Below are 26,904 nucleotides of genomic sequence, written 5' to 3'. Positions count from 1 at the left end.
GTATCTGTACATATATTGTAAGTTAGTGTTGGTAATCCTTCTTGTATCTGTACAGATATTGTAAGTTAGTGTTGGTTATCCTTCTTGTATCTGTACGTACAGATATTGTAAGTTAGTATTGGTTATCCTTCTTGTATCTGTACAGATATTGTAAGTTAGTGTTGGTGCTGGGCTTCTTAAGATCACAATAATCTTGTTATAGTACAGATATTGTAAGTTAGTGTTGGTGATCCTTCTTGTATCTGTACATACATTGTAAGTTAGTGTTGGTGACCCTACTTGTATCTGTACATACATTGTAAGTTAGTGTTGGTGACCCTTCTTGTATCTGTACGTACAGATATTGTAAGTTAGTGTTGGTGATCCTTCTTGTATCTGTACATATATTGTAAGTTAGTGTTGGTAATCCTTCTTGTATCTGTACAGATATTGTAAGTTAGTGTTGGTTATCCTTCTTGTATCTGTACAGATATTGAAGATAGTGTTGGTGACCCTTCTTGTATCTGTACAGATATTGTAAGTAAGTTAGTGTTGGTTATCCTATTTGTATCTGTACAGATATTGTAAGTTAGTGTTGGTTATCCTTCTTGTATCTGTACAGATATTGTAAGTTAGTGTTGGTTATCCTTCTTGTATCTGTACAGATATTGTGAGTTAATGTTGGTGATCCTTCTTGTATCTGTACAGATATTGTAAGTTAGTGTTGGTGACCCTTCTTGTATCTGTTCAGATATTGTAAGTTATTGTTGGTTATCCTTCTTGTATCTGTACAGATATTGTAAGTTAGTGTTGGTGACACTTCTTGTATCTGTACAGATATTGTAAGTTAGTGTTGGTGACCCTTCTTGTATCTGTACATACAGACATTGTAAGTTAATGTTGGTGACCCTTCTTGTATCTGTACGTACAGATATTGTAAGTTAATGTTGGTGACCCATAGTTGAAGATAATTTGAAATTCAGCATATGTCTCTAATATGTATTATTTAGTTCAAGGAAAAAGGGATAGAATTGTAAAAAAAATGTTGAAATAAAGCAGGCAAAAAGACTGTTTCAAATTTACGGAAAAAAGGTATATGTATCCATGGACATCGAAGATTTTTTTTTTCGGGGGGGGGGGGGGCCCGGGGGGGATGCGGTCAAAAATCCTGAAAGGTGGGTAATTTTCATTTTTGAGTTAAACTGGAGTTCAAATATTTATGTTTGGGGGGGGGGGGGGAGGGGGAGAAGAAGAGGGGGCTGGGTGGATAAAACATATATTTTGAAGTGAAATGCAAAAATCTACCTCATTTTTTAAAACAAGGGCTTTACATTTTTTTAATCTTTGGTTGATACACTTTAAAGATGAAGAAAGAAAGCAAATAAATGTTCAGGGTTCTAGGAATGGGACAATGCCTGATTAATTAAGCTGATTAAAGTCTATATATGTTTTAATTTGGTAGCGGACAAATCTTTTTTAGGTTTTTCAATCAGTTATTGTCCATTTTCCCTGATTTTTTGTAATTTTATCCAACGTTTTATTTATTGTTTATGTAAGATAAATGAAATAGGTCAAATGCATAAACTTTATGTATTTTTTGTCTGATTTAAAAAGCAGAATAATTACGTTCAATAAAGGAATAATTAAACCAAAGAAAAAATGCAAGAATGAAACAAATATGAATTGCTTTCCTGTGTGTTCTACAAAGATTAGCTTTTTATACTTTTTCGTAATGTCTGCCTCTTTTAATTTTATATGAATAATACTTTTGTTTAATTAAAGTATATTTTATAGGTAATTAAGTTTTACATTAAGATGAAAAACAATTATTCACAAGCCCTTTGTACCTATTATAATTGTTCTAATTCTTGTAAAAAAACTTCAAATGAGCACTATTAAATACTATTTTACGTGTTATTGCGGTGTACAACATTTATCTTTTTATATTATTACAACTAGGATTATATTCTTTTAGTTTTGAGACGAAAGCATGCTAAATTATGCAAAAGAAATATGCTATTCGACCTTTTATTTCAAACATATATGATTCTTTCAGACCTTACATACATTTTATATTGAAGTAAAAATGTTAGTTAAAAAGTAGGATATTATTTATTTCGTATGTCATGTATTCTGGGTAAAGCTTTATCTAAGGCTAGCGGCTACGGAGGCTTGAGGCTGGGAGGTAGTTTTAAAAGAAACCTATGAGAAACTTACATGAAAAAGACAACCATATCGGTTCAGTGGATAGCGAGATCCTTCGGTATACTCACACAGGATAAATGTGTTCTTATCAAGTTGTTTTAATGGATTTATTATTACTTGCATCTTACACCAGACTATCATGTATAAAAAATAATATGATAAAGTGAAACTTGTAGCGGGCTAAGATAACGATTCCCTTTACCCCATTACCCTTCCCGCTCACAAGATGAATGAACTGACCAATAAATTATAGGGGAAATAGGAACCTAATTTAACAAAAGAACTTTCCTTGTCATAATATCCACTTATATTTTACATCCATTATTGTTCTATACAAATACATAGCCTTGTCTTGTCTTAGTAAATATAACTTCTATTTTTAAACATCAATTTATTGAGAAAACAAAGAAAATTCAAGTTTTATTTGCTGAATAATTTCTTAGACATTTTAACTTTTATTTTGAAATTTTATCAGGAATGCTGGTATACGACAATGCTCGTCATTTTTATGAAAAGTTAATTAAAAATTGTTTAGTTTGATAAAGATACTCACTTTCTGGTGGTGATTATTTGCTACGATTCCTTAATTATACCTAACCCATATTAACTGTAAAAAAATCATCATGTCAAGTTTTTAAACATATGGAAATTATAACATGCTTGTTTTAAAAATAAGAGCTAACCGTTATATTTAATAGTATTTTGATTTTCTACCATGTAGTTTAGAAATATCATTATCTTGTGATTTATGCAATTTATATAGCTGGCTTATTTTTACAAAAACAGCACGAAGAATAATTAAGTGATGGCTATTTGTTAATTATCTAGGAATCAACTTTTTGAAACATATATTTGCTTTAACTCCTGTAAAATGATAACAAAAACCATATTTTTGATTTCTAGTACCATCGGCTACCGGCTAGAACCGGTTAAAAATGTCTAAGAGTGGCAAAGGGTATGATGTATAGATAGGGCTTGGAACGGATTTGACCTGAAAATAGCCTAAAAATGGCTTAACGGCTTTGTTCGATTTTGGAAAAATAGACCTAACAAGGATTACTAATGCCAAGTTTCATAACGATCTTCGGATTATAAGTGCCATTTGCGCATTGATTACGAGATGGTTGCATTAAAATATCCCCCCTTATATTGTACATTTGATGGTATACTTGTAACTTATGCTTAAAATCATTTTTCTAAAATGCACTATAAATAACTATTAGATATAATAAGTATGATAGATAAATACATGATTATATAAATACATCCCAAAAATGAATTAGATATTTCATTTATGTTTTTATAACTAATTTATCTGTTTTTGTTAAGACTTTTTATATTTTTAGATAACCTTGTTGATGCTGCATTTACAAAATTTGTTGATCCTGCGGATCCTATCAAGTTTGCCAAGCTGAAAGGAACACTCAAGTTAGAATTTTTATAAAACCAACAGCTGTGCCTTTTTAACCTTAGTTTTGAGCTATAATAAAGGAAATTTTTATTTTGATTAGTTAATAATGTTTTAAGGGGGCATCTATACTGGATTTCTTTTCACCCTTCCCCAAAAAGATAAACATATTGACAAAAAAAACTCCAATTGTAAGGACGTCAAAGCTATTGGCGTAAAATGACATTTAAAAGCACCCCCTCCTCTTTTAAAAAAATTAGGTGAAATTGTTATGGGTGTTGCACACTCAACTTTTATATAGTTCCTTGAATACGAGATAAACAATCAAAATGATTAATTCCCGCAACTCACAGATATTAAAGTCAGGGAAAAGGTAATGTGATTCTAAGTGAAAATTTCCCCTTCTCTTTTATCTTTCCTTCTTACCCCCTCCCTTTCAGTTACATGGAAAAACAAGTTTTACTTCAACTTTACTCCAACAAAATTTTTAATTTGCGGCCTTTTCAATTGGAATTAATTGGCAGAATAGCAGCCCCTGCATCAAAGTAAACTCTTTTACAATACATTGTAACTATTGTCTATAATTCTAAAATGTTGAGTGTCCTTTTCTCAGATGATGCAGTAATAGCAGAATTGTTTCACGGCCCGACATTGGCTTTTAAGGTAATTAAAATTTATCAGACTTTCCCCGGGAAAGTATTCTTTTCTCCAAAATTGTCGAAGAAAGGAATATGTTTACTGAAAGTTCTATTATTGAAGCTGTTAATCTTTAATTCTTAACTACATCAGATTAAGACACTAGTCAAAATTGTGTTCATCGTGTCATCATACATTTTAAATGATTTAGGTAAACTCATATAGCCGACAGAAAATTATGGCATATTGAAATTATTGAAGATTAGTATTTCGTTATCAAAGTTTTTAAATAGTCGACGAAAAACCAAAGAAGTAACATATCGACAAACTGCTCTAAATCTTAGGTTGATATAACTTTAATAATTATCGATATTATTCGACCAATATTTGTTTACATATTGGAGCTTCGCTATGGATAGTTACAATGTCCTTGTTAGGAAGCATGCACCTGTGACCTATCCTGATGTTTAAAGTTAGTTTGAAAATTTTTATAAGAAAATAATTTCAGCACTACCTATGGATCCAATTGTGTTTTTATACATATATAAAACCTTTACCTATCCTAATGTTAAAAGTTAGTATGAAAATTAGATTATGTTTGGTAAAGAAAAAAAGTGACATTTGCTAACGTGGGGTTCGGGCCTTAAAACCTACTTAATGTTAAAAAGAGATAACAATTTTGTTTCGTTGCGCTTCTAATAGTTTTAGTTTAGGTTAGGTAAAACCAGACATTATAAACCCCTCATGTTTAGTAGAACTGAATGAATTGTAAAAAAGGGGGAATATTGTTATTCAACTGAATTCATGAAGTAATTTTTTCTATAATTTTATTCAATTTATAATTTTAATAAGAAATGATTAAAAAATAATTATTTTTTGCTTTTGTGACTTTTTGTCGTTTAAAAAAATTACATGGTTTTTAAACTTGGGGTATCAGTGTTATTCACAGCTCTTTGTCCACTACCTACCTGCATCAAAACCTGTTGCTACATAAATCCAGTTGGTAATCTAGAGACCGTTGACTATACTGGTATACCAAATTTTTACAAACACGTACTCTAATTCGTCGGCTTAAAAACTTTGAGTAGTTTATTAAAATTGATTCAAACTAGTAGTGTAAAATTTTTCAACCTATAATTTTATTTTACAGAATGTGTAACAGCAGAATATTGATATATTGTCAATTGTCTTTTATCTCTTTTAATAATATTATGTTTTAAGTTTTTAAAACTAATTTTAAAACAAATATAAAAAATGCAAAATGAAATATGAAAGAATTGGAGCAAAAAGTTAGTGAAATAGGAAAGTTTAAATTGGTTTTGATTTATGAAAATTTTCAGACTCAAGTGCTAACACTGTAAAAAATACTTAGTATACAACCAACTGTATGTCTGTCTGTTTTTCTCTTTGTAACAAAGTATCTCGCTAACTGCTGAAACGATGATTCACATTTTACAGAGATGGTTTTATCTAACTTTGGGTAGGAATCTTAACACTCCTAAGAGAAATGCCAAACAAAATCACCCTTCAAAAAAGTGGAGGGTCTACATTCCCCCTTGTTCTCAAATGCACCTACCTGTTTTTAGATTTTTATTATAACATGGCTTTAGTTAAATAAAATAAATAGTAAATCGGACAGAAATCACTTGAAGTTTTTCCTTTTACAGAGTTTTTTTGAGTAAATTTTATGTTAATGTAATAATATGTTGTTAAAAAGAATTTTCCTCAGGGGAAATTTCATCAGAATAAATGGGTGAATAAAATTTTAACTAAATTACTAATAAATATAAATATGTTTGTATTAATCAACATTTTCTTTTCATAAAATCCTTTTTCATTCATGAAAAAAGCATAAATGTATAAACAGTTGGTATGTGTAATAACAACCGAAAAACTATTCAAATTTAGAGGGAGATCTAAATAAAAAATATATAATACTTTTTTTTACCCAAAAAAATTAGGAATGCATTTAAATAAACTTCACATACATAGTTGGAAATACAAAATAATCAAATTCCTAAAAAATTAACTATTATACAGTATAATACCTTATTATTAAATTTTTTTTTTTAAATAGGAGATATTTCCTAAAAGGCATACCTATTACTTATTAAGAGTATTAGTTTTAGCAGGATAAGTCAAATCTAAAAAAAGAACCCTTGTTGGCGTAGATTTAATGTTTTTTTTGTAATAATTCTTTAAGAATACTGTTAATTTTATATTTTGCAGGATCTTGCACTTGGAGTTGTGGGACAAATGTACAATTATTTTCTTTCAAGGTAAATTTTAAATAGCAAAGCTGCTCTATACTACTATGCTTATTAATGTTAGTTTGACCTAAACAAAGCCTTTGTCTATTTGAATTTTATAAAGCAAATTGTTAGATGAGGCCAGCAATAGTATAAAAATCTTGGATTAATTGCTCATTTTTCATTCCATATTTTATCAAACTGCTTTTATACTTTTCAAACATTACTTTGCTTTTTATTTAGAGAGCAGAGACATATGACAGTTTTGATTGGTACATCTGGAGACACTGGCAGTGCTGCTATCAGTGCTCTCAGGTAAAAAATGTTGTTAGTACATCTGGAGTCATGGTACGGCTGATAGTAGTGCTCTCATGTATTAAGAATGGTTAATGCATCTGGAGACATGCTGGCAGTGCTGCAATTTGTGCTCCAATCTAGGTATTAAGAACGGTTAATACATCTGGGGATACTGGCAGTGCTGCTAATAGTGTTTTCAGGTAATAAGTACCGTTAGTACATCTGGAAACATAGGCGCAGTGCTAATATCAGTGCTCTCAGGTAATCATAATTGTTGTTACATCTGGAGACACTGGCATTCCTACTATCAGAGCTCTCAGGTAAAAAATATTGTTGGTACATATGGAGACATGGTAGTGCTGATATTAGTGCTCTCAGGTATTAAGAATGGTTAATACATCTGGAGACACTGGCAGTGCTGCAATTACTGCTCAAATCATCTCATAAAGTTGACTAGTCCTGAGCTGATAAGGCATGACGTTTCAATATATGCTCTAGGAGTGAACTGCATTTTGTAATATGTTTACTTTTTCAGAGGATTGGACACAGTTGATGTGGTTGTTTTGCTGCCTAAGGTAATAAAGGAATAGATTTTTGTTGAATGTTTATTTCAAAGTTGAAACCTATATAATTTGAATTTAATACTATATAAGCTTACTTCTAAATTAATATTTAAAGGGACTGTAAACGAGAAAATTTCTCATCAGATTATCAATCCTTAACATCATCTCATTCATAAAATCTCAAAGATAGGGAAAACTGTCTCTCGTTTCCTTAAAAAACGGCTTTTCTGCCGATTTTTATTATATCCAAGATTGGGGGAAAAATTTCGGGACTATATAAATGCTGCAGTTAATTGTTTTTTTCGTTCTGTACCTAAAGCTAAACTTTTTGACATAGTTCTCTACTTTTCCTAACGGTTAGGCTTACTTTTAACATAATACTAGCTTCAAACAAATGTATAATTACTTAGAAATTGATAAAATAAGCAATATCTTTTTTAAAAACCAAATACAATAACAAATAATAAAGGTGCAATATTTCTTTTTAAACAGTCTGTTAAAATTCCTAAGTTGGCTATTTATTGTCCAACACTATAAAAAAGGATATTATCATTTTAAATAACCTCTGAGATTCAACCCTTTTTATTGTCAATAATACGAATTTAAAATAGAACTTAATTACCTAATTACTACGTTATTAAAAAACTAATTGGCAATTTTATATCATAAAATAAATCCTTAACAGTAAGTTTCAACTATATATGACAAGTTAAATATCCCTACAAACATTATAAGAAACAAAAACGTTCAGATTTTACCTGTTTTTTCCTTTTTCTCTCCCAAAATACCATAAAATCAAGGCATTATTCCTGCATATTTTTGATAATAGGACGTTTTTGGTTGATCAGTGTAGTGAAATGTGCTTAGAAAATGTTAAGATTTGATAATCAGATGCAAATTTTTTACGTTTACACTCCCTTTAAGATCTATAATGTTTAAAACAATTTCTGTTTTTAAAACTAACCAATATATCCGAAATTTAAGATAATTTTTATCATATATAAAAACCTCATATTAAAACAAAGCAGATTTTTTTATTCTCAAAATCTATATCTTAGGATAGTAGAATCATTAGAGTATAAAATCTATATGTATAAGGAAATATTTTGAAAAAGAGCCAAATGTCCCATAACTTTAATATTTGCTTCAGCTCCAAATAATTTGGTGTCATATTTTATGCAAAAAATCATTGTTAGTCACAATTTTGCAAAATCTATTCATAAAGTTTGAAGATTTGGTCTCCTGAATAATTTTTAGAGATTTGTACATATTATTCATTGCATTTTATTTTTGTTTAAACATTTTGTTGATTTTCCAAGGCAGTTTAAACTTCTTTGAAGTTTGGCTATGAAAGGATTTCCCTTTTGCTGTACAAATATTTAAAATTAATCTTTGTTACCCAAGATTTGAATGAAATGTGTCTGAATCTTTGTATGCATGCCAACTTTATAAAGATTTATTTAATTTGGCCCTTCATAACTTCAGATAGAAGAGTAGCTACCCTATAGTTTACTATGACAACCCTATATAGATTTATTTGATTTGGTCCTTCATAACTTCAAAATAGAAGAGTAGCTACTCTATAGTTTACTATGACAACTCTATATAGATTTATTTCATTTGGATCTTCATAACTTCGGATAGAAGAGTAGCTACTCCATAGTTTACAATGACAACTCTTTATAGATTTATTTAATTTGGTTCTTCATAACCTCAGATAGAAAAGTAGCTACTCTATAGTTTATTATGCCAACTCTATACAGATTTATTCAATTTGGCCCTTCATAACTTCAGATAGAAGAGTAGCTACTTTATTGTATACAATGACAACTCTATATAGATTTTTTAAATTTGGCCTTCATAACTTCAAATAGAAGAGTAGCTACTCTATAGTTTACTATGACAACTCTTTATAGATTTATTTAATTTGGCTCTTTATAACTTCAGACAGAAGAGTAGCTACTCTATAGTTTATTATGACAACCCTATATAGATTTATTTAATTTGGCCCTTTATAACTTCAGACAGAAGAGTAACTACTCTATAGTTTACTATGACAACTATACATAGATTTATTTAATTTGGACCTTCATAACTAAAGATAGAAGAGTAATTACTACATAGTTCACTATAGACAACTATATATAGATTTATTTGGCCCTTCATATCTATGAAAGGAAAATATTTGAAAAATTAAATTTCTGATTCAAATTGAAATGCAATAAAATTTAGCAATACAATTTAAACAATAAAAAATAATTAGAAAACTGAGAGTACCAGGGAAAAGGGAAAGATATTCTGACAAACAATTCTAAAGGAAAATTTCCTCCTCTTCTTATCCACCCCTCTTCAGAAAAAAATGAAACAACAAAATAGACCCCCCGATGCTTTAAAAGGTTTTGTGATTTTTTTTGTAGAATTAATTGTTAGAATAGCTACCCCTGGAGAGTACAAATTGTCTTTCCTCAGATGAATAATCTATCATTTTTTATAGAAAATCATAAAATGTTTTTATGGACATTGTTATTCTTGTTTCTCAGAGTTATTAATCAAACACACATATTGGAATTTGGCAAGATTAGGACTATTCATTTATAGCTTTATAATGGTCCCTTAATATACCATTTTCAAGGGCAACTAATTTTGGTAGCATAGCTACTCTTTAATTTAATTTATTTTAAATCTAAATTTTTTATTAAGTATAAAAAGCCTCTACAATTAGAATTGATATTTCTTATCTAAGGGCTATTCTTCGTAGAGTGAATTACTCTGTAGAGTGAATTACTCTGTGTGTAAAATTAGATTTAATAGAATCCCCCTATTGACTCCAATCCTTGTGTCTTGTTATTAGTGTCATTTAATACCTATATTTGCGATAACTTTTATTTAATGAAATCTTTCAATTTTTAACATGTACAAAACGGCCTGCTTTATTGCATCAAGATCCATGACAGATCTATATAGGAAGTAAATGTCTATAAACGAGCTCGAATCTTCCAAGCGTATATTGTTCAAAACTCATAGTGCTTCAATGATCACTATTAAACTCTCATTGCCCAGAACGAAAATACCCATTATTCTACTTTTTGCATCATAAATGCATTTTTTATATTCATGTTGTTATTTAAATAACATTGAAGTATTTGATTTGTATTCATAAAACAGAAAACTTAAGTTAATAATATAGTAAACACAAGAAAACTTAGTTTTATAATGAATTGATTCGTGCGACACTCCCCATAATGCGGTCAGATATTAAACTAATCATTTTAACCCTTTCAGGACGAAAATTTTAAATGAAAAATATTAGAATTTTAATCTTTAAAAAAATATATAAAAATGAAGCAAAACGTTAAATCGTGTATTGTTACATTGGGTGTAAATATAAAACAAATTACTGAATAAATAAGTTAACAGATATTCGAAGACGTTAAAGTTGTGGGTTAATATTTTGTTGAGTATGAAGAGAGGGAGAGAGAAAGAGAGAGAGCGAAAGAGAGAGAGGGGGAGGGAGAGAAAGAGAACGGAAGGGGGAAGAGAAAGACAGAGCGAGAGAGACAGAGAAAGAGAGAGAGGGAGGAGAGAAAGAGAACGGGCGGAGAGAGAGAGAGACAGAGCGAGAGAGAGAGAGATAGAACGGGGAGAGGGAGAGAGAAAGAAGTAGAGAGAGACAGAGAGAGGGAGGAAGGTTATATCGTTATTTCCTTGAGATTTAAATATTCATTTATGCTAAATTTTGTTTGATTAAATTAAATAACTCATTTAATTGAAGAAAAAGAGAATGAAATTTGTAAGGCAAAGAGCGAGCGTAATTATTAATTATTAATTAATAAGAGTAATTATCTCCGATAATTAATAAAATTAACAAGAATGACAAAATCCTTAAAAGAGAAACTCGATCAATTCTACTTAAGAAATTTAGAGTAACTGCACTTAAGATGAAAGATTTAGATATACCAAAAAGAGTAACTACATCGTTTAATAGCTTAAATACAAGATATTTCATTTGGACATACTAACGTCATGGTGATAGGGCAACTATGTAAAGCAATGGTAAAAAAAAGATTTTTACTTTGACTTCATTGCAGGACATAACAGTTTCAAGAATTTTATTGTCGAGTTTGAATTAAATAGGACAATTCTAATATGCCTAAATAAACAATCAGAACTATCTGTTAGAGACGTACGGATGGACAGACAAACCCCCACTGTAAAAAAGTTTTGCTTTAAACAAGAAATAGATCATTAACAACATTATACATACAACCCTTTTACCCTATTTCCTTCCCTCTTATTGGATGAATGAACTGACCAATAAATGAGGTCCATACTGGCAAGCTATGTAGGGAGTATTTACACAACTTTTCAGCCATTGAATAGCAAATGAGAAAATCACATTTTCCTCTAATCATAGCCAACAGACGAACGGAAGGACATTTTAAATTAAAGATAATCTTTGCTACTAAATGAAAATGAATTTTGCAAATGTGTCATTATAATCTTGATTAAAAATTTAAACCATCTAATTTTGATAGCAGCTGAGAAAACAAATATTTTTGGTATTAAAATATGAAATCTCGATCCAAGAGACTAATGGACCATGTGAATTATAGAGTAAGAAGGATAGTTTCAATTCCAGAATTTCTTTTGCTCAGGGAAGGAGGGAACATTTGACTGTAAATTACACTGTAAACCAAAGTTTAGTAACCACTTTGACTAAAAAACTTGATCTGTGTTTCGTCACTTCTAAACAAGAAGTGTCCAAACTTTTCAATCAACAGAAGGCTTACGCCTGTTTATCATCATGGAGGATGTAAAATAAATATAGTACATTATCTCCTAAGATCCATGAGTTTAAAAATCATCAACAAGGATGATAATATCCACATGTAGCAACGTTCCTAATTGTACAAGTAAAAACACAAAAACAAAAAGAAGGAAAAGGGGCATAACCGACAGAATGACGAACAATGATCAGTGCAGTGGTCATACAAATCTTCAAACAAAATATTAGCAGTCTTTGACATCAGAAAATAAAGTTTTGTTTATGCAGTACTGATTGATCGACGGTTATGCGGGCAGAAGTGCATTGGTCTCAAAAAAATTCAATCTTCTATGATAAATAGCAAAGGGGAAAATAAACATTTTCCCTATAGTAACTTTAATAATTTGAAAGCACTATAGACAGAATAACGAAGAAGGTGAGGAATAAAACTTTTAACAAATAAATAAGGATGAAAACATCCATAACTATAGAAGCTCTTGAATTAAAAAAATAAAAGGCAAAGCAAATGAAAGCAAAAATGCTGCACAACAGACAGACATAGTAAGTAATGATGCTTAGTGGTATTTGAATATTTACACAACATTTAAAAAGATTATCATTGATAAAAGCTGAAGAAAAAAAAATATTTTAGAGCATTAACGATAAATCGCCGGACAATATTATTTATAGAGTAGAGGTGCATGGGTCAGCAAACATAAAAAAGCCTTCTGTCTTATCTCTGAAAGATCAGGCCCTATACGAATTCTTAATTACCGGATTTTATACTCTTATACTTGCATCAGCCTTATACCCTTTCCCAACAGATATTTAATGTTCTCAATAGTATTACAAACCTGCGAACAACGTGAGCTGTAGGCTAGTATCTAATGACTAATATAATTATAAAATCAGGTTACAAAAATATTAATTCTTGTTTTAATATAATTTTCTCCAGTATAGAGAATTCAAACACATTCTCTTATTCGTTGAATATATAACTTTTGGAAATGATATAAAATCTTTGGTTGTACTAGCAGTGTCCAAACTTTGCCATCAATAGTTAAACTTATTAAGAGTAGTTTTGTTTATGATAATTAGGGATGTTTATCTATAATACAAAGTAGAACGATGTCTGTCTGTCCGTCCGTCAGTCTGCCTCTTAAGATCTCGGTAACAAATCAACCGATCGGATTCTACTCTTCAGGGTATATACCTATTGGTCCTGTGGTGGTTTTAAGCTATTTTCTTGGGGGGTGGGACTCCCAAAAATGAAAATCACCCCCCCCCCCATAGGCACACCATAGTCTGGGGAGACTATGGTGTGCCAGAATTTTTTTTGAATTACCTCATGGGGCAAAGCCCCTAGAGGCTAGGGGCGAAGCCGCTAGTAGATGTATAATTCAACATGAAATATCAGAGTCCTATCTCTAACCGGAGCTTACTCATTATTACCTAACTCTAGCTGGGTTATGGCAGGTGTCTTTAAAAAGTAAGAAAACATGGAGAATGCTTTGCCTCACAAACAGATAATTATTGCACACTCTCAATAAAGACTTCCAGACAAAGGTCGTAATAATGGAAAACAATCTAAGTTTGATTTATTTAATCATTTAATATAATTAATAAAATTAATAATTAATAATTAATTATAATACTGCATTAAAGGCTATATACCATATACATAATCAATAAGTATCATGAATATAGAGATAAACATAGAGGCTAATAATCGTCTATAGGTTTGATTATTCTGAATAATGATTTATAAAATTGTACTTCAGATTTTAAAAAAATTTAAAAATACAATATTGCTTTAACTAATAATCTCTCAACTAGACCTATCCTTCAGTTTAAAAGTTTATCTAAAATTATTATTTTTTAATAATAAAATACTTTAAGCTGTTAAACAGCCAGCTCATATATAAACCACCACCATTGGTTTGGAAACATACAGTATATAAAAACTTGGGTAAGAAATCAAATAAAGCTAAATATATTTAACTGAAAGGATGGTTTTATTTTAAGAGAAATTCAGCACAAGCTAATGGTCTCAATATTAATTACTTTATCCATGGTAATGGTGCATACTTACTTTTATTCTTATTCAATATACGATAATGTGGTTAATTGATATATTCTCATTCAGTTTTTTTGGTTTTTACTGCATTAGGTAGAAAATAGATAAGAATAGCACCATGAATAGATTTAATGCAAAAATGATATACTTGATTGGTTGGTTGATTGAAAAATTTGTCTGTCCAAAATGCATTTTGAAAAAAAATATTGGTTGTGTGCACCCAGTACAAAATTTTAATTCCATTGCACAGTGGGGCAAAGAAGTTCTGAAATATTGTTCCATTGGTTTGCACAGGCTAGGAACTTGATTTTTAGTCACCACAAAAACAAATAAATCTGAGGTGGATTCTCAAAAAACTTTTGCTTCACAAAAATTAGTGAGGATCGCTAAAAATTTAGAGGGAATAATTTTGCCTCACTTTAGTGTGACAGTGAGCCAAAAACTTTTTTAGAATTCACCTCTGGTTCACACAGTCACTGATTTGTTTATGAGGCTTTTTTCCATATACTTTTGATTCACACATAAAATTGTTTCAGATTTGTATAATCATTTAATACCTCGAGATGTAAATATCAAGTTATGCTAAACAACACATTTTACACCACCCTTAATACAAATTTTATACCATAAACTTTATTTAAGGAGGATTTGGTAACTCAAACAACTCAGATTTATTCACATTTGATATTGATTTAATTAGAAAGATAGATAGATAGATTCCAAGTTAATTATATAAAAGTTACACTGCTCTACTCCCATATCTGAATCTATAGAAAGTGAGTGAGTGAAATATTGAGTAGAAAGAAGTTTTGTAATGTTTTAGTTGTCAACAGAATAAATTGCAGTTGTGCCCTTTATATTGTGGTAAAGGAATTGGAAAGATTACCCCTCAAGAATAGTTATTTACAGTATGGCTTCGAAACTGATTAATGTCCTCTGGATTAGTACAGAGCTGGATCTTTAAATCATTTTAGTGTTGAGCCAGATCGGGGTGGGCCAGAGGTGAGTCGGAGGTGAGCCACAGCCACTGCTAAAAAACATTGATCTTTAAAAGATTTTCGGCTCGGTGTTGCCAGATCGCTAGCAACACTCAATAAAATATCAATCTTTAAATACTTTTTTTTGGCTCACTCCCCAAAAAAACAAAAATAATAAAAAAACGAAACAATTATCATGTACCTATCATTTTAAAAGAACTCTTAATTTTCTTATTTTTTTCTTAAATTTCCTTAAATTGTCACCTATATGTTTTGCAGGCAACATATCCGTACGTGACAGTACAATTTTATAACTTTGGTCATGTCAGTACAGTATTTCATATATAACAAAATATAATTTATTTTAAAAAAATAATTATAAAAATGTTTTCACGATAGTTTTGCAATAAAATATTAAAACTAATTGAAAAAATATGAATTTATTAAATACGGCTCACCTCGATCCGGCTCGGTGGCTATACCAAACGAGTGTAGCTGGTGATCCCTAGGCAATCTGCTTGGTGAGCCGAATCGCCAATGCCATTTTGATTTAAAGATCAATATGAGGTGCGCCAATCTGGATCACCTCTGGCGCACCCTGATCCGGCTCACCACTAAATGATTTAAAGATCCAGCTCTGGTTAACTAAAATTATGTATAGTTTTCAAAAATGATAAAATAAAAAAAATAAATACTAGTTTTGCCTAGAGTTTTATCTTATAATTTTTCCCTTTAAAACAAAATATGTATGGATTACAGTGTAAATTTTTTAAATGGAATTGATACACTATCGTTTGAAATACGATAAAAGGGGTGTAGTGTATCTTTTGACTAACTATTATGATAATTTCTTGGAAACTTAGGATTTAAAATTTGATCTATAAATCACTTATGAGAATGCATGCTTTTGGTTCTTGTTATATCATTGATTAGGTCTTATAATTAGTAATGGCAAAATATTCTTTTTATAACTTTGTTTGGCATTTAATTGTGCTTAAGTATTGATTTATGTACACACTAGCGGCTTCGCCCCTAGCCTCTAGGGGCTTTGCCACAAGAGATGACAACAACAAAAAATTCAAAAAAAAAATAAGAAGAATTAAAGAAATCTTCTACAAAAGAAATTTTCTACAAAAGAAATCTTCTACAAAAGAATTCTTCTTCAAAAGAATATTTCTACAAAAGAATTCTTCACCAAAAAAAAAAAAAAAAAAAAAAAAAAAAAAAAAAAATGGGGGGGATTTTTTTGTTTTTGGGGGGGTTGGGGGTGTCCCACCCCCCAAGAAAATAGCTTAAAACCACCGCAGGACCAATAGGTATATACCCTGAAGAGTAGAATCCATTCGGTTCAGTGGTTACCGAGATCTTAAGCTTCAGACGGACAGACGGACAGACGGACAGACAGACGGACAGACATCGTTCTACTTTGTCTTATAGATGATGGGAAGGTTTTAGTAAGTTTGCAAATAGTGGTTGACAGTCAAACAAGACTTAGCATAAGCATAAATTTCCATTACGTGCCAATATTTTTTTGGTCCTATTATCTATTACTTTCCCCCTGTATTTCTTTACGTGTGAGGATGAAGTACAGTTTGTAGTATAGAAATAAACCATTCTTTACTTAGTATTAAGTTAGTTTTCAATAAAAACAATTCTATCCCAATTTTATGTTTGTTCAATATACATTTTCGCGCATTTTAGAATCTGTTTACAAATATACGTGTATCATTTTTAAAAGCGAAGCTACTGTGTAAATTTGTCTATCCGTTACTTAGTATTAAGTTAGTTTTCAATAAAAACAATTCTATCCCAATTTTATGTTTGTTCAATATACATTTTCGCGCATTTTAGAATCTGTTTACAAATATACGTGTATCATTTTTAAAAGCGAAGCTACTGTGTAAATTTGTCTATCCGTTACAAAAAATTCTCAGATGTTATCATATTGGCTAATCAACTTCTTTGTTCGATTTTCGAAATGTTTTTTTTTCTACTTGTACATCAGATAGACTTCTAATATTATGCGCTACAATTCAACCTGTCTGTTTCTATATCTTTACTTCGCCTGTCATGGATGTTTATTATGCATTTTCGATTTGTGTAATTATAAATCTAATCCAACATAATTGGTCAGAGTCTGTATTTGATCTGTTTTGCCTTTTGTTAAAAATTGATTACCATCAGAGCAGTGCAACACAAAACAGGGATAATTATATACATGAGGGTTAGAATAGCGCAGCGGTTGCTTTACTTTAAAGGGCCTATCAAGCACTCAACCCTAAAACCATTATTTTAAAAAATAAATTGATATACATAATACATAAAGGTAGTAATATACCAGCTAGCTTCTGCGTTCCCAATATAACCTAACCTTACCTGACCTAAAGTATTAAACAAACGGACGCCACCTCTTATATTTTAAAAATATGGGCTAGTTTCTTCGCTCGGTTTGGCACTTTGAGGGGAAACCGCCTCGCTGCGTTAGGTGTCTGTATCAGGATTTAATTATTTTAGTTATAAATTTGATCGCTAGGTATAATATAATAAAAATAAATCTATCTAAATGACTTTTCAGGGAAGATGTACCCAAATCCAAGAGCTGCAAATGACAACAGTTCTGGATGATAATGTCCATAATTTTGCTGTTGAAGGTAAAATTTTCTTTTATTTAAAGTCGACTAGAAAGTTATTTGGAAAAAAATGAAATAAAAATGTTATGAGTCTAAATGTACCGAAGTATCTCGCCAGCCGCTAAACCGATATGGTTCTCCTTTACAATGTAGCTTTTTGGGAAGGTTTATAACTATTTGGAGGAGGGTACCACCAACCTTAAAAAAGAAACGGCCCGTAGGAAAAATGAGGCCTCTAGAGGTGTAGCTGATCGTATTTATAAAAGTAGTTGGCTCGGTATTTTCCCCTTGTATTACTAAAATCACTAAAACTGCTAGATTGTTAGATGAATAGTTGTATATGTGGTAATACGACACCCAGACGGACAGGCCGTTTACAGAGTTGCTTCGCTGTGACTTATGATAACAAACCCCCTGCACTAATCCTATTATATCACCATCTATCTCATGACCGCTGTTGACCCCGCACCCAGCGGTCAAACTAGCCTGCCTAAATGTGGGGAGGGGACTCAAACATGCAACTATCACGAGTCCCTCACGCGCTTATATAACCGGGAGGCATTGCCTCCCCTTTTACCACCGCTGCCCCCACAGCCTGTCTACCGTCGGGAGCTAAGCCCTAGCGTCCCACACCCCCTTCAAACCTAACCATTGTTATAATCTGTTGTATATATATAGTAAACATAACTTGTAAATATTATTCAGTTTAAATATATAATTTCTGTATGATTGAATCCTGCTTGTTTGTTTGGTAGAATAATTAAAGGCTAGGGCTCGTTGAATCCGAACTCGTTACCCCGTGGGCCGAGAACGCTCGGCTTACCAGAACTTGGTGTCAGCGTGTTTCAATCGAGCCTTACAGAAACTAGCCTATTCTACCTCTGATTGGACCCTTTGGCAAGTAAGGGGACAATCAGCCGCCAACTGACCCGTGAGACGGTCTTTTTAGGTCGAATTTCCATCATTTTGAACGCAATATGTGGGCCTCTGGCCTACGGCAAGCAGATTTAGCCTGCTAAAAGCGCCAGTTAAGACGCTTTTTCCGTGTCGTGTAGGAGTAGCGCTAGGTGCGCAGCCACGGCAATCGGATAATTTAGCTCAGACGGCTACAGAACTGAGTCTAAATTGGCAAGTGTAGCTGGGACAAGCCCCAGGACACCCAGGCCAAATCTACGAGACAGACAGCTGGGTGCTGGTCTCCCTAAGAAGGCAATGTGTGGCTGCGAAGCTTCAGCACACAAGTAAGCCCTACCACTGCGACGGATAGCAGATTTTGAGCCACAGGCACGGCAGGACGGGACATTCCCTGCCGCTGCCTCCCAGGATTCGAACCCGAGGCGCTGCAGGACGGGCCATTCCCTGCCGCCATTTTCGGGATTCGAACCAGCGGCGCTGTAGGACGGGTCATTCCCTACCGCCGTCACCCCTCTGAACCTTGCAGGACGGACATTCCCTGCTGCCAGTGCTTCCAGAATCACACCTAGAGCTCCTAGTGATAACAACACATAAGTGTGTATAAATGTCAACCAAGTGATAAAAATAAATATAAAATTGTTGACCAAGTGATAATTAATAAGCTCTAGTGATTCGAAGCTACAGTCTAAGCCACCATAGTAAGCGATACCACCATAGCTGCGGTTCGGCCACCACCAAAGTTTCTGCCAACCCCAGCCGAACGAGAGGCCCCCTTGTCTCAAGGGCAGGACCTCCACTTCCCCTGCCATGTCAGGGTGAGGTTTCCTACCCCTGACCCTGCCCAGCATGTACAGGTTGATGCCATGATTGATTCTGGCAACCGTGTACCAGGGTCTGCTGTAATTTCTGAGCACCTCATGCACGCGATGGGCGTGCAACGCATGTTGATTCCGGACAACACCCAGATCCTGACTGCTAATGAGGAAGGCCAGCCCCTCCAGGTAATAGGAAAGTTAAAAGAGTTATATATGGCAGTCTCACACACTCTTATACTCCATCTATACCACGTGACTGTGGTCCGGAACCTCTCACACCCTCTGAACCTAGGAGGGTATTTTCTCAAGGAGTTCGGAACTAGGCTCTGTTTCGACATGCAACCACCTTGCTTGTGGGTGCGTGGGGAGTTTATCCCACTCCGTGGCGTCCCCATTGACCGGGAGACAGCCGAGAGAGAGCTAAGTTATGAGGGGCCCCTGCCAGGCCCCCTGCCTGAGCAGCCGCGTGTGGTTGAGAAAGGCACACACTGGGTGGACGCTGAGCTCAACGCACACAAGGGAGCTAACCTGCTAGCCATGGGGTTGTCCCCAGTGCCCAAGGTGCCGAGGGAGAGCCTGCCAACAACGTTTCCTGAGATTGCCAGCCCTCCAGAACCAATCTTCTCCGCCGACACCTTTATCAACGGCCAGCCGTGTCCACCTGGCCCCCTCTACCTGGGACCTCCAGCCAGTCCACCAGCCAAGCCCGAGTCCAGACCCGTCAAGTCGCGGTCTGATGTACCCGGAGCCACACTCAACTCTCAGGCCCCAGCCTCTCCCGGCGCCGTGCCCGTCAAGTCGCGGCCGGACGTCCACGGAGCCAAAGCTGGACCCAGCACTTTGGCCTCTCCCAGCGCCGAGCCCGTCAAATCGTGGCCGGACGCCCTCGGAGCCACACCTGGCTCCGACACGTCAGCCCCTCCAGAAGCCGAGCCCGTCAAGTCACGGCCGGTGGGTCCCGGAGCCAAAGCTGACCCCGCACCAGCCACGTATAGGCTAAGCGCTGTCACTCCAACTGATGGCCAGCCACCCCAGCTCCGCACAGCCAAGCGGGTGGTCCTGCCTGGCCGCGGGGTTATGGCGGTCCCTGTTGAGCTAGTAGGCCATCGCACCAAGGATGCCATCCAACTAGCTGCCCCAGAACAGAGGTTTGGGGAGGATCTTGTTATTCCAGAGGGCCTGTATGCCCACAGGCCTGGCTCTGCCACTGTGTTTAGAGTACTGGTGGTCAATGAAGGGGAGGTGCCCCTCTTGCTGGATGCTGGCCTCCCAGTGGCAGGGGAGCTGGTCAAACCTGACATTCTAGAGGTCTCTGATACGCCTCCCCCGCGTCTCCACTCGTTCCAAGAACCTGCTGAGCCTATAGACATGCAGGAGTTGTGGGAGGCCCTGGAGATGGAAGACAATGAGTTCCTACGCAAGGACCCCTTGCTCAAGAAGGAGGTCTGGACTATGTTGTCAGAATACAGGGACGTCTTCTCCAATTCTACCCCCGGCTGCACAGATGTGGTTGAGTTGCAGCTGCGCCTCAAGCCAGGGACCCAGCCGATCCGCCAGAGATTTAGGGATCTGAACCCGCGGCAAGAGGCTGAACTGGAGAAACAACTGGACACCTGGCTACAGGAGGGAGTTATAGAGCTGTCAGACTCCGCCTGGAGCAGCCCCCTGGTGCCCATCAAGAAGAAGGACGGGAGCACCCGCTGGGCCGTCGACTACAGAGCCCTCAACAAGTGTCTGGAACTGGACAGCTACCCCCTGCCTAGGATCCAGCAGTTGGTGGAACGAGCTGGCGGGCACCGTGTCTACAGTGCTTTAGACGCGGTGGCCGCATACTACACCATCCGTGTGTCCGAGGACAGCCGGCCCTGCACCGCCTTCACCACCCCCAGGGGCTTGTATCAATTGCAGGGGTCCTAAACCCACTAGGCACAGCCAACCTCCAGTCATACCTTGACGACGTCCTGACCTTCCACCAGGATACCTGGGCCCACCTGGCCAGGCTCCGAGAGGTCTTGGAAGCCCACCGCAGGGGAGGGATCCGCCTCAAGCCAGCCAAGACCAAGCTGTTCCGATCCAAGGTGGATTATCTGGGCCACACCCTCAGCCGTGAGGGGATAGCCATGCAAGAGGACTATATTGACCGTATCTTGGACTGGCCAGCCCCTAGCACCCCCAAGGATTTGCTGGCGCTGCTGGGGTTCTTTGGATACTACCGCCTGTTCATCCCAGAGTATGCAGACCTCACCTACGAGATGAATCGACAGAAGACGGCCAAGGCCCTAACCTGGACGCCTGAGATGGAAGCCCAGCTGCTGCAACTCAAGGACAAGTTCCGCAAGGCCCCCATCCGAGCGCCGCCCAGGTTTGATTTGCCAGCGGTGTTCCAGCTCACCACAGATTTCAGCAGCCGCGCCATCTCTGCCATACTGAGTCAATGTCAGGAGGGCAAGGAGAGGCTGATTGCCGCCGTGGGGCGCAAGACGACCGACCCTGAGACGCGCTACCCGTCCTGGAAGGGAGAGATGGCCGCCATTATGTATGGGATCCGAAAATTCCACGGCATCTTGTCCTACCGCAGCTTCCAGATCAACACTGATTCCTCTGCCTTGCTACAGATGAAATCACTGAACACATCCACAGGGATGGTGGCCCGCTGGCAGGAGGAGCTAGCGGCCTTAGACTTTACCGTCTGCCACAGGCCTGGCACCCAGAATACCAACGCCGACGCCCTCAGCCGCCGGGAAGATGCCAACATGCCAACGGCTAGCGCCGAAGAATTAGCAGAGCAGGCTGAGTATATCCACAACCTTTGCCAGCTAGGGGAGTCCGCAGCTAGCCGGCCTCCTGCCGCCCGACTGGATCCAGCTAGAGTATTGGAGGCCCAGACACAGGACCCCCTCCTGCTCCGTGTCCGCCAATGGGTGGCTGATGGCAAAGCCCCAACCAAGGCTGAGCTGCGTGGCAAGGAACGAGACGAGCAGCAGTACGCCAGCCGCTTCCCAGCCCTGGGGCTTGACGAGCATGGCTGCCTCACCACCACTGACCAGACTCTGACAGGAGAGAGGACAAGATACCTGCTGCCTTCGGCCCTCCAGCAGGACGCGTTCTTTCTAGCCCATGGGACCCCCATGGCTGGGCACTTTGGGATGGACGCAACTATCGCCCGCGTTGCCATGCACTTCTGGTGGCCCAACCTGGCCCGTGACGTCCGCCTGATGGTACAAACCTGCCCTGAGTGTGTCCAGAAAGTTACCAAGGAGAGGCTGAAGCAGGGGATCCACGTGCCCTCCCGCCAGGGGTATCCACAGCAAGTCCTATTCATCGACCTGGTGGGGCCACTGCCAGAGACCCCAGCTGGGAACCGCTACATCCTCACCTGCCAAGATGGATTCAGCCGGTTTGTCAGCCTCTACGCCATCCCCAACAAGCGCACCCTCACGGTGGCTGAAGCCCTGTTGCACCGCCACCTGGCCACGTTCGGATGCCCCCTGAAGATCCATTCCGACAATGGAATGGAATTTACCGGCCAGGTATTCCAGGAACTGGCCTCCAGGCTTGAGATTGGCCTGACACATCCACCACCCTACAACCCGCAGTCCAACCGAGTGGAGAGGTTTCATAGGACGCTCAACACAGGCATGCGCCTGTTCCTAGACAGAGACGATAACAACTGGGAGCCACACCTGCCTGCCATCGCCTTCGCATACAACACCAAGGCCTGCAGATCCACTGGCGTGACCCCGTTCCTGGCCTTCTTTGGGAGAGAGGCCAAACTTCCGGTGGACATGGTACTACGGCTGCCAGAGACCGAATATGCTTCAGTTCCAGCCAACGTCCAAGCTCTCTTGCAGCGCTACTATGCAGTGTATGATGCCATCCAGCAGAAGGAGGAGGGAGCCATCAGGAGGAGCGCGGCAGCTTACGAAGGCACGGCCAAGTATGAGGTTGGAGACTTGGTCTGGTACCTGGCCCCCCGCCTGGTGCCAGGGAAGGCAGCCAAGATTACCAAGAGATGGACTGGCCCCTGGAAAGTAGTGAGGAAAGCTACAGAAGTCCATTATGTCATTAAACCTGCCTCTCCAGTAGCCAGGATCTCAGAAGTTACCGCGCATGTAGGCCGACTGCGCAAATACACTGGAGATGTGACTGCCCACCAGATCCCAGCAGACATCCAAGTTGACATAGACGGCGACGAGGATGCCACTGAGCTGCCAGTTGGAGCGGCGGCGCCCGCAGCTAGCAACCCAGGACAGCTCCCAGTGCACCAGTCAGCCGCAGCCGCCCCACAGCTTAGCGGCCAAGATCGTGACCCAGTAGAGGAGAACCTGCAGGAGCAGCCCAACGAACCACCGCCGCCGCCGCCCGCTCCAGAGCCGCTCAGAGATGCCATCTGGAACCCTGACGCGGACATGGAGAACCTGCCAGCCAGCAGCGAGCCTGTCGGAGAAGAGCCAGCCACTGCAATGGAAGAGGCCGCCCCAGAAGAAGAAGAAGAAGCCATGTGCCCCCTGCTGATGACAGCCATCCCCATCCGGGTAGGAGCTAGGAGACCAAGCAACCTGAATCAAGCAGGCGCCCCCATGGAGTTCTATGCACCCTTTGCCATCGCCATTCCACCCTTAGGAACCATCAGAGTCTGCCTAGGCCTCCGTGTCCAGCTACCAGCCGAGACAGAACTAATCCTGCAGACGAGGCAAAATTTCCAGCGGCGGGGCTTGGCCGTCGCCAACCCACGCCTAGAAGCCAACCAGGAGCTGACAATGCTGATCACCAACCACAGTCAGACCGAGCAACGAGTGTCCCAGGGAGCCTGTGTAGCCCGAGCTGTCCTCCATCGAGCTGTGCCCCAAGAACTGCCTGTCCTGCGCAGGCATAGGCTGCCGTATCCCCAGGTTCAAGGCCTGGTGGCTCAGGAGCCACGCAACCCTTGAAGGGGAGGTTGTGGTAATACGACACCCAGACGGACAGGCCGTTTACAGAGTTGCTTCGCTGTGACTTATGATAACAAACCCCCTGCACTAATCCTATTATATCACCATCTATCTCATGACCGCTGTTGACCCCGCACCCAGCGGTCAAACTAGCCTGCCTAAATGTGGGGAGGGGACTCAAACATGCAACTATCACGAGTCCCTCACGCGCTTATATAACCGGGAGGCGTTGCCTCCCCTTTTACCACCGCTGCCCCCACAGCCTGTCTACCGTCGGGAGCTAAGCCCTAGCGTCCCACACCCCCTTCAAACCTAACCATTGTTATAATCTGTTGTATATATATAGTAAACATAACTTGTAAATATTATTCAGTTTAAATATATAATTTCTGTATGATTGAATCCTGCTTGTTTGTTTGGTAGAATAATTAAAGGCTAGGGCTCGTTGAATCCGAACTCGTTACCCCGTGGGCCGAGAACGCTCGGCTTACCAGATATATACCCTACCTAGATTTATCTTTAAATTTAAACATAAAAAAAACACGTTCTACAAGTCCAAAATAGTTATTTCTCGCATCGTATTATAGTCAGCTTTCCGCGGATATAGAATGTACAATTATAAGATTAACACCAGTTTTTTAGCCTCGAGGTGCCGAAGGCACGGGTTAAAAAACTGGTTTTAATCTTATTATTGTACATTTATATATTCGTAGAAAGTTGGATATAATACGATGCTAGACATAGTTTTTTCGTATGGATGAGAATCGGTTCCTATCCACCGGATTCGAATAAATACGAGAAAATATTATAAAGCTACTTTACTTCCCAAGATGAAATGATTATCATTAACTAAAATTATCTGAGAATTAATCTTTCCCGTCTTCCTTTAAAGCTAGGGGCGAAGCTCTTACTATATTATTAGTGATAATCATATATAAATATATTGCTTTAGGAACTTCTGATGACCTAGATGTTCCAATCAAGTCAGTTTTTGCTGATGCAGATTATGTTAATACTCACCACCTGTGCTCTATTAACAGGAATTTACATTTAAGTCGAAATTGATAATAAAAAGCAATGCATTTCTGCAATTATCTCTTAATCTCTAAACTACCACCTTTAAGGATGAGTATTCAGCTTAGATAAATCATTGCCATTGCCATTGCCATTGGAGACAATGATTAATAACTATTTTTTTTATCATATTATATTTATCTTAAAGTTCTAACTTTTTGAGTTTGATAGATTTTTTTACCCCTGATATTAAAAACATCAGTAATTACCTTGTTAATATTCTGATTATTTGTTTTTATATCTAAGTAAAAGAAATTGACTTAAATTTGAAATGTTGGTAGTATCAATTGGGCGAGAATCTTGGTTCAAATCAGGAAAAATAAGAATAACTTTTAAATTCTGTCTTTTTAATGTTAAGAATTAAGTGAATATGCAAATTAAAAGTATAAAAAAAGCTGTACTGATTAATACTATATTAGTGGAAGCTTCTGAGAGGATATTTTTAGGCTATTTTTTTATATACAAATACAAGCTATCAAATTTCAACCACTATATCAAAAAAATGCGGTGCCGTTTGTCCCAAAGAGTCAGCCTACATTAACACCGCTGCCGAGCCATGACTCAAAATCAGCGGCTGCCAAACCTCAGTAATTCTATCAAATAAAGATTGCATTTCTACTGATAAAAGTTTTCAAAGTATGAATAGAAAAACTTTTCATTGCATTCATGTTCATCAAGTCTGAAAGGCAGCATGGTTGCAGGTATATGACAAAACCGGATTAATTAATCTTCCCGCTATTTTTCATTTGTAGATTATTCAATTGCAGGAGATAGCGATGATATTGGCGCTGAAATTTATCTTTATATCTAAAATTCTTCAATATTCAAAAAATGGTAAATTAATATTACCCTACATAAAAAATATCCATCATTTTCACATCGCTGCATCCCTGAAAAGGCAGAGTTAGTTACCTTGGGTATAAGTTCTTTTCATAGATTTTGCATTTTTAAAATTCAATATATGTAATTTTATTACATTTTTAAAGCAACTTATTAAATAATTTAAAAATAAGGGAATGGGGAATTCCAGTTCTCGCTAGGCACTTTTAGGGTAGGAACAAAAGTTAGAATTGTTTCCAGAAATTCTACTGAACAAGTAAGTTTTTATATAGGAAAAGTAAAAATAGACAATTCGAGTTTGTCATGTATATATCTGTGTGATTTTAAATTAAGTGGTTTATTCATGGAGGGATAGACTGTTAATTATGTCTACTAAAAGTTGAAATAATAAAATGTTATTCTTATAATTGTATGTCAGCCATTATTTCTACTGTTACTTTCATATGGCGGACAAAGTTGGAGAAAAAGTTGAAATTATTTGTCCTACTGGTGCTTGTGGAAACATTGCTTGTGAGTAGATTTTATTGTATTTTCTTTTGCCAA

At 37.2% G+C, this 26,904-nt stretch overlaps 1 protein-coding gene across 1 annotated transcript in view; it reads left to right on the top strand.

Moving 5' to 3' along the window:
- Nucleotides 1–26,904, top strand: part of LOC145323343 (threonine synthase-like 2) — a 50,858-nt gene that overhangs the window by 8,339 nt on the left and 15,615 nt on the right. The window contains exons 4-12 of the mRNA XM_080165768.1: nt 3,531–3,602; nt 4,206–4,255; nt 6,458–6,507; nt 6,721–6,792; nt 7,310–7,349; nt 17,732–17,807; nt 25,400–25,487; nt 25,803–25,835; nt 26,780–26,871. Of these exons, the coding sequence (XP_080021894.1) occupies nt 3,531–3,602; nt 4,206–4,255; nt 6,458–6,507; nt 6,721–6,792; nt 7,310–7,349; nt 17,732–17,807; nt 25,400–25,487; nt 25,803–25,835; nt 26,780–26,871 (573 nt within the window). The remainder of the gene's footprint in view (nt 1–3,530; nt 3,603–4,205; nt 4,256–6,457; nt 6,508–6,720; nt 6,793–7,309; nt 7,350–17,731; nt 17,808–25,399; nt 25,488–25,802; nt 25,836–26,779; nt 26,872–26,904) is intronic.

Source organism: Acartia tonsa, chromosome 6, assembly GCF_053477335.1.
Source record: "Acartia tonsa isolate MP-2025a chromosome 6, ASM5347733v1, whole genome shotgun sequence".
Taxonomy (NCBI): domain Eukaryota; kingdom Metazoa; phylum Arthropoda; class Copepoda; order Calanoida; family Acartiidae; genus Acartia; species Acartia tonsa.
Note: the sequence above shows the minus strand (reverse complement) of the source record. Positions and strands in the feature narration are given on the sequence as shown.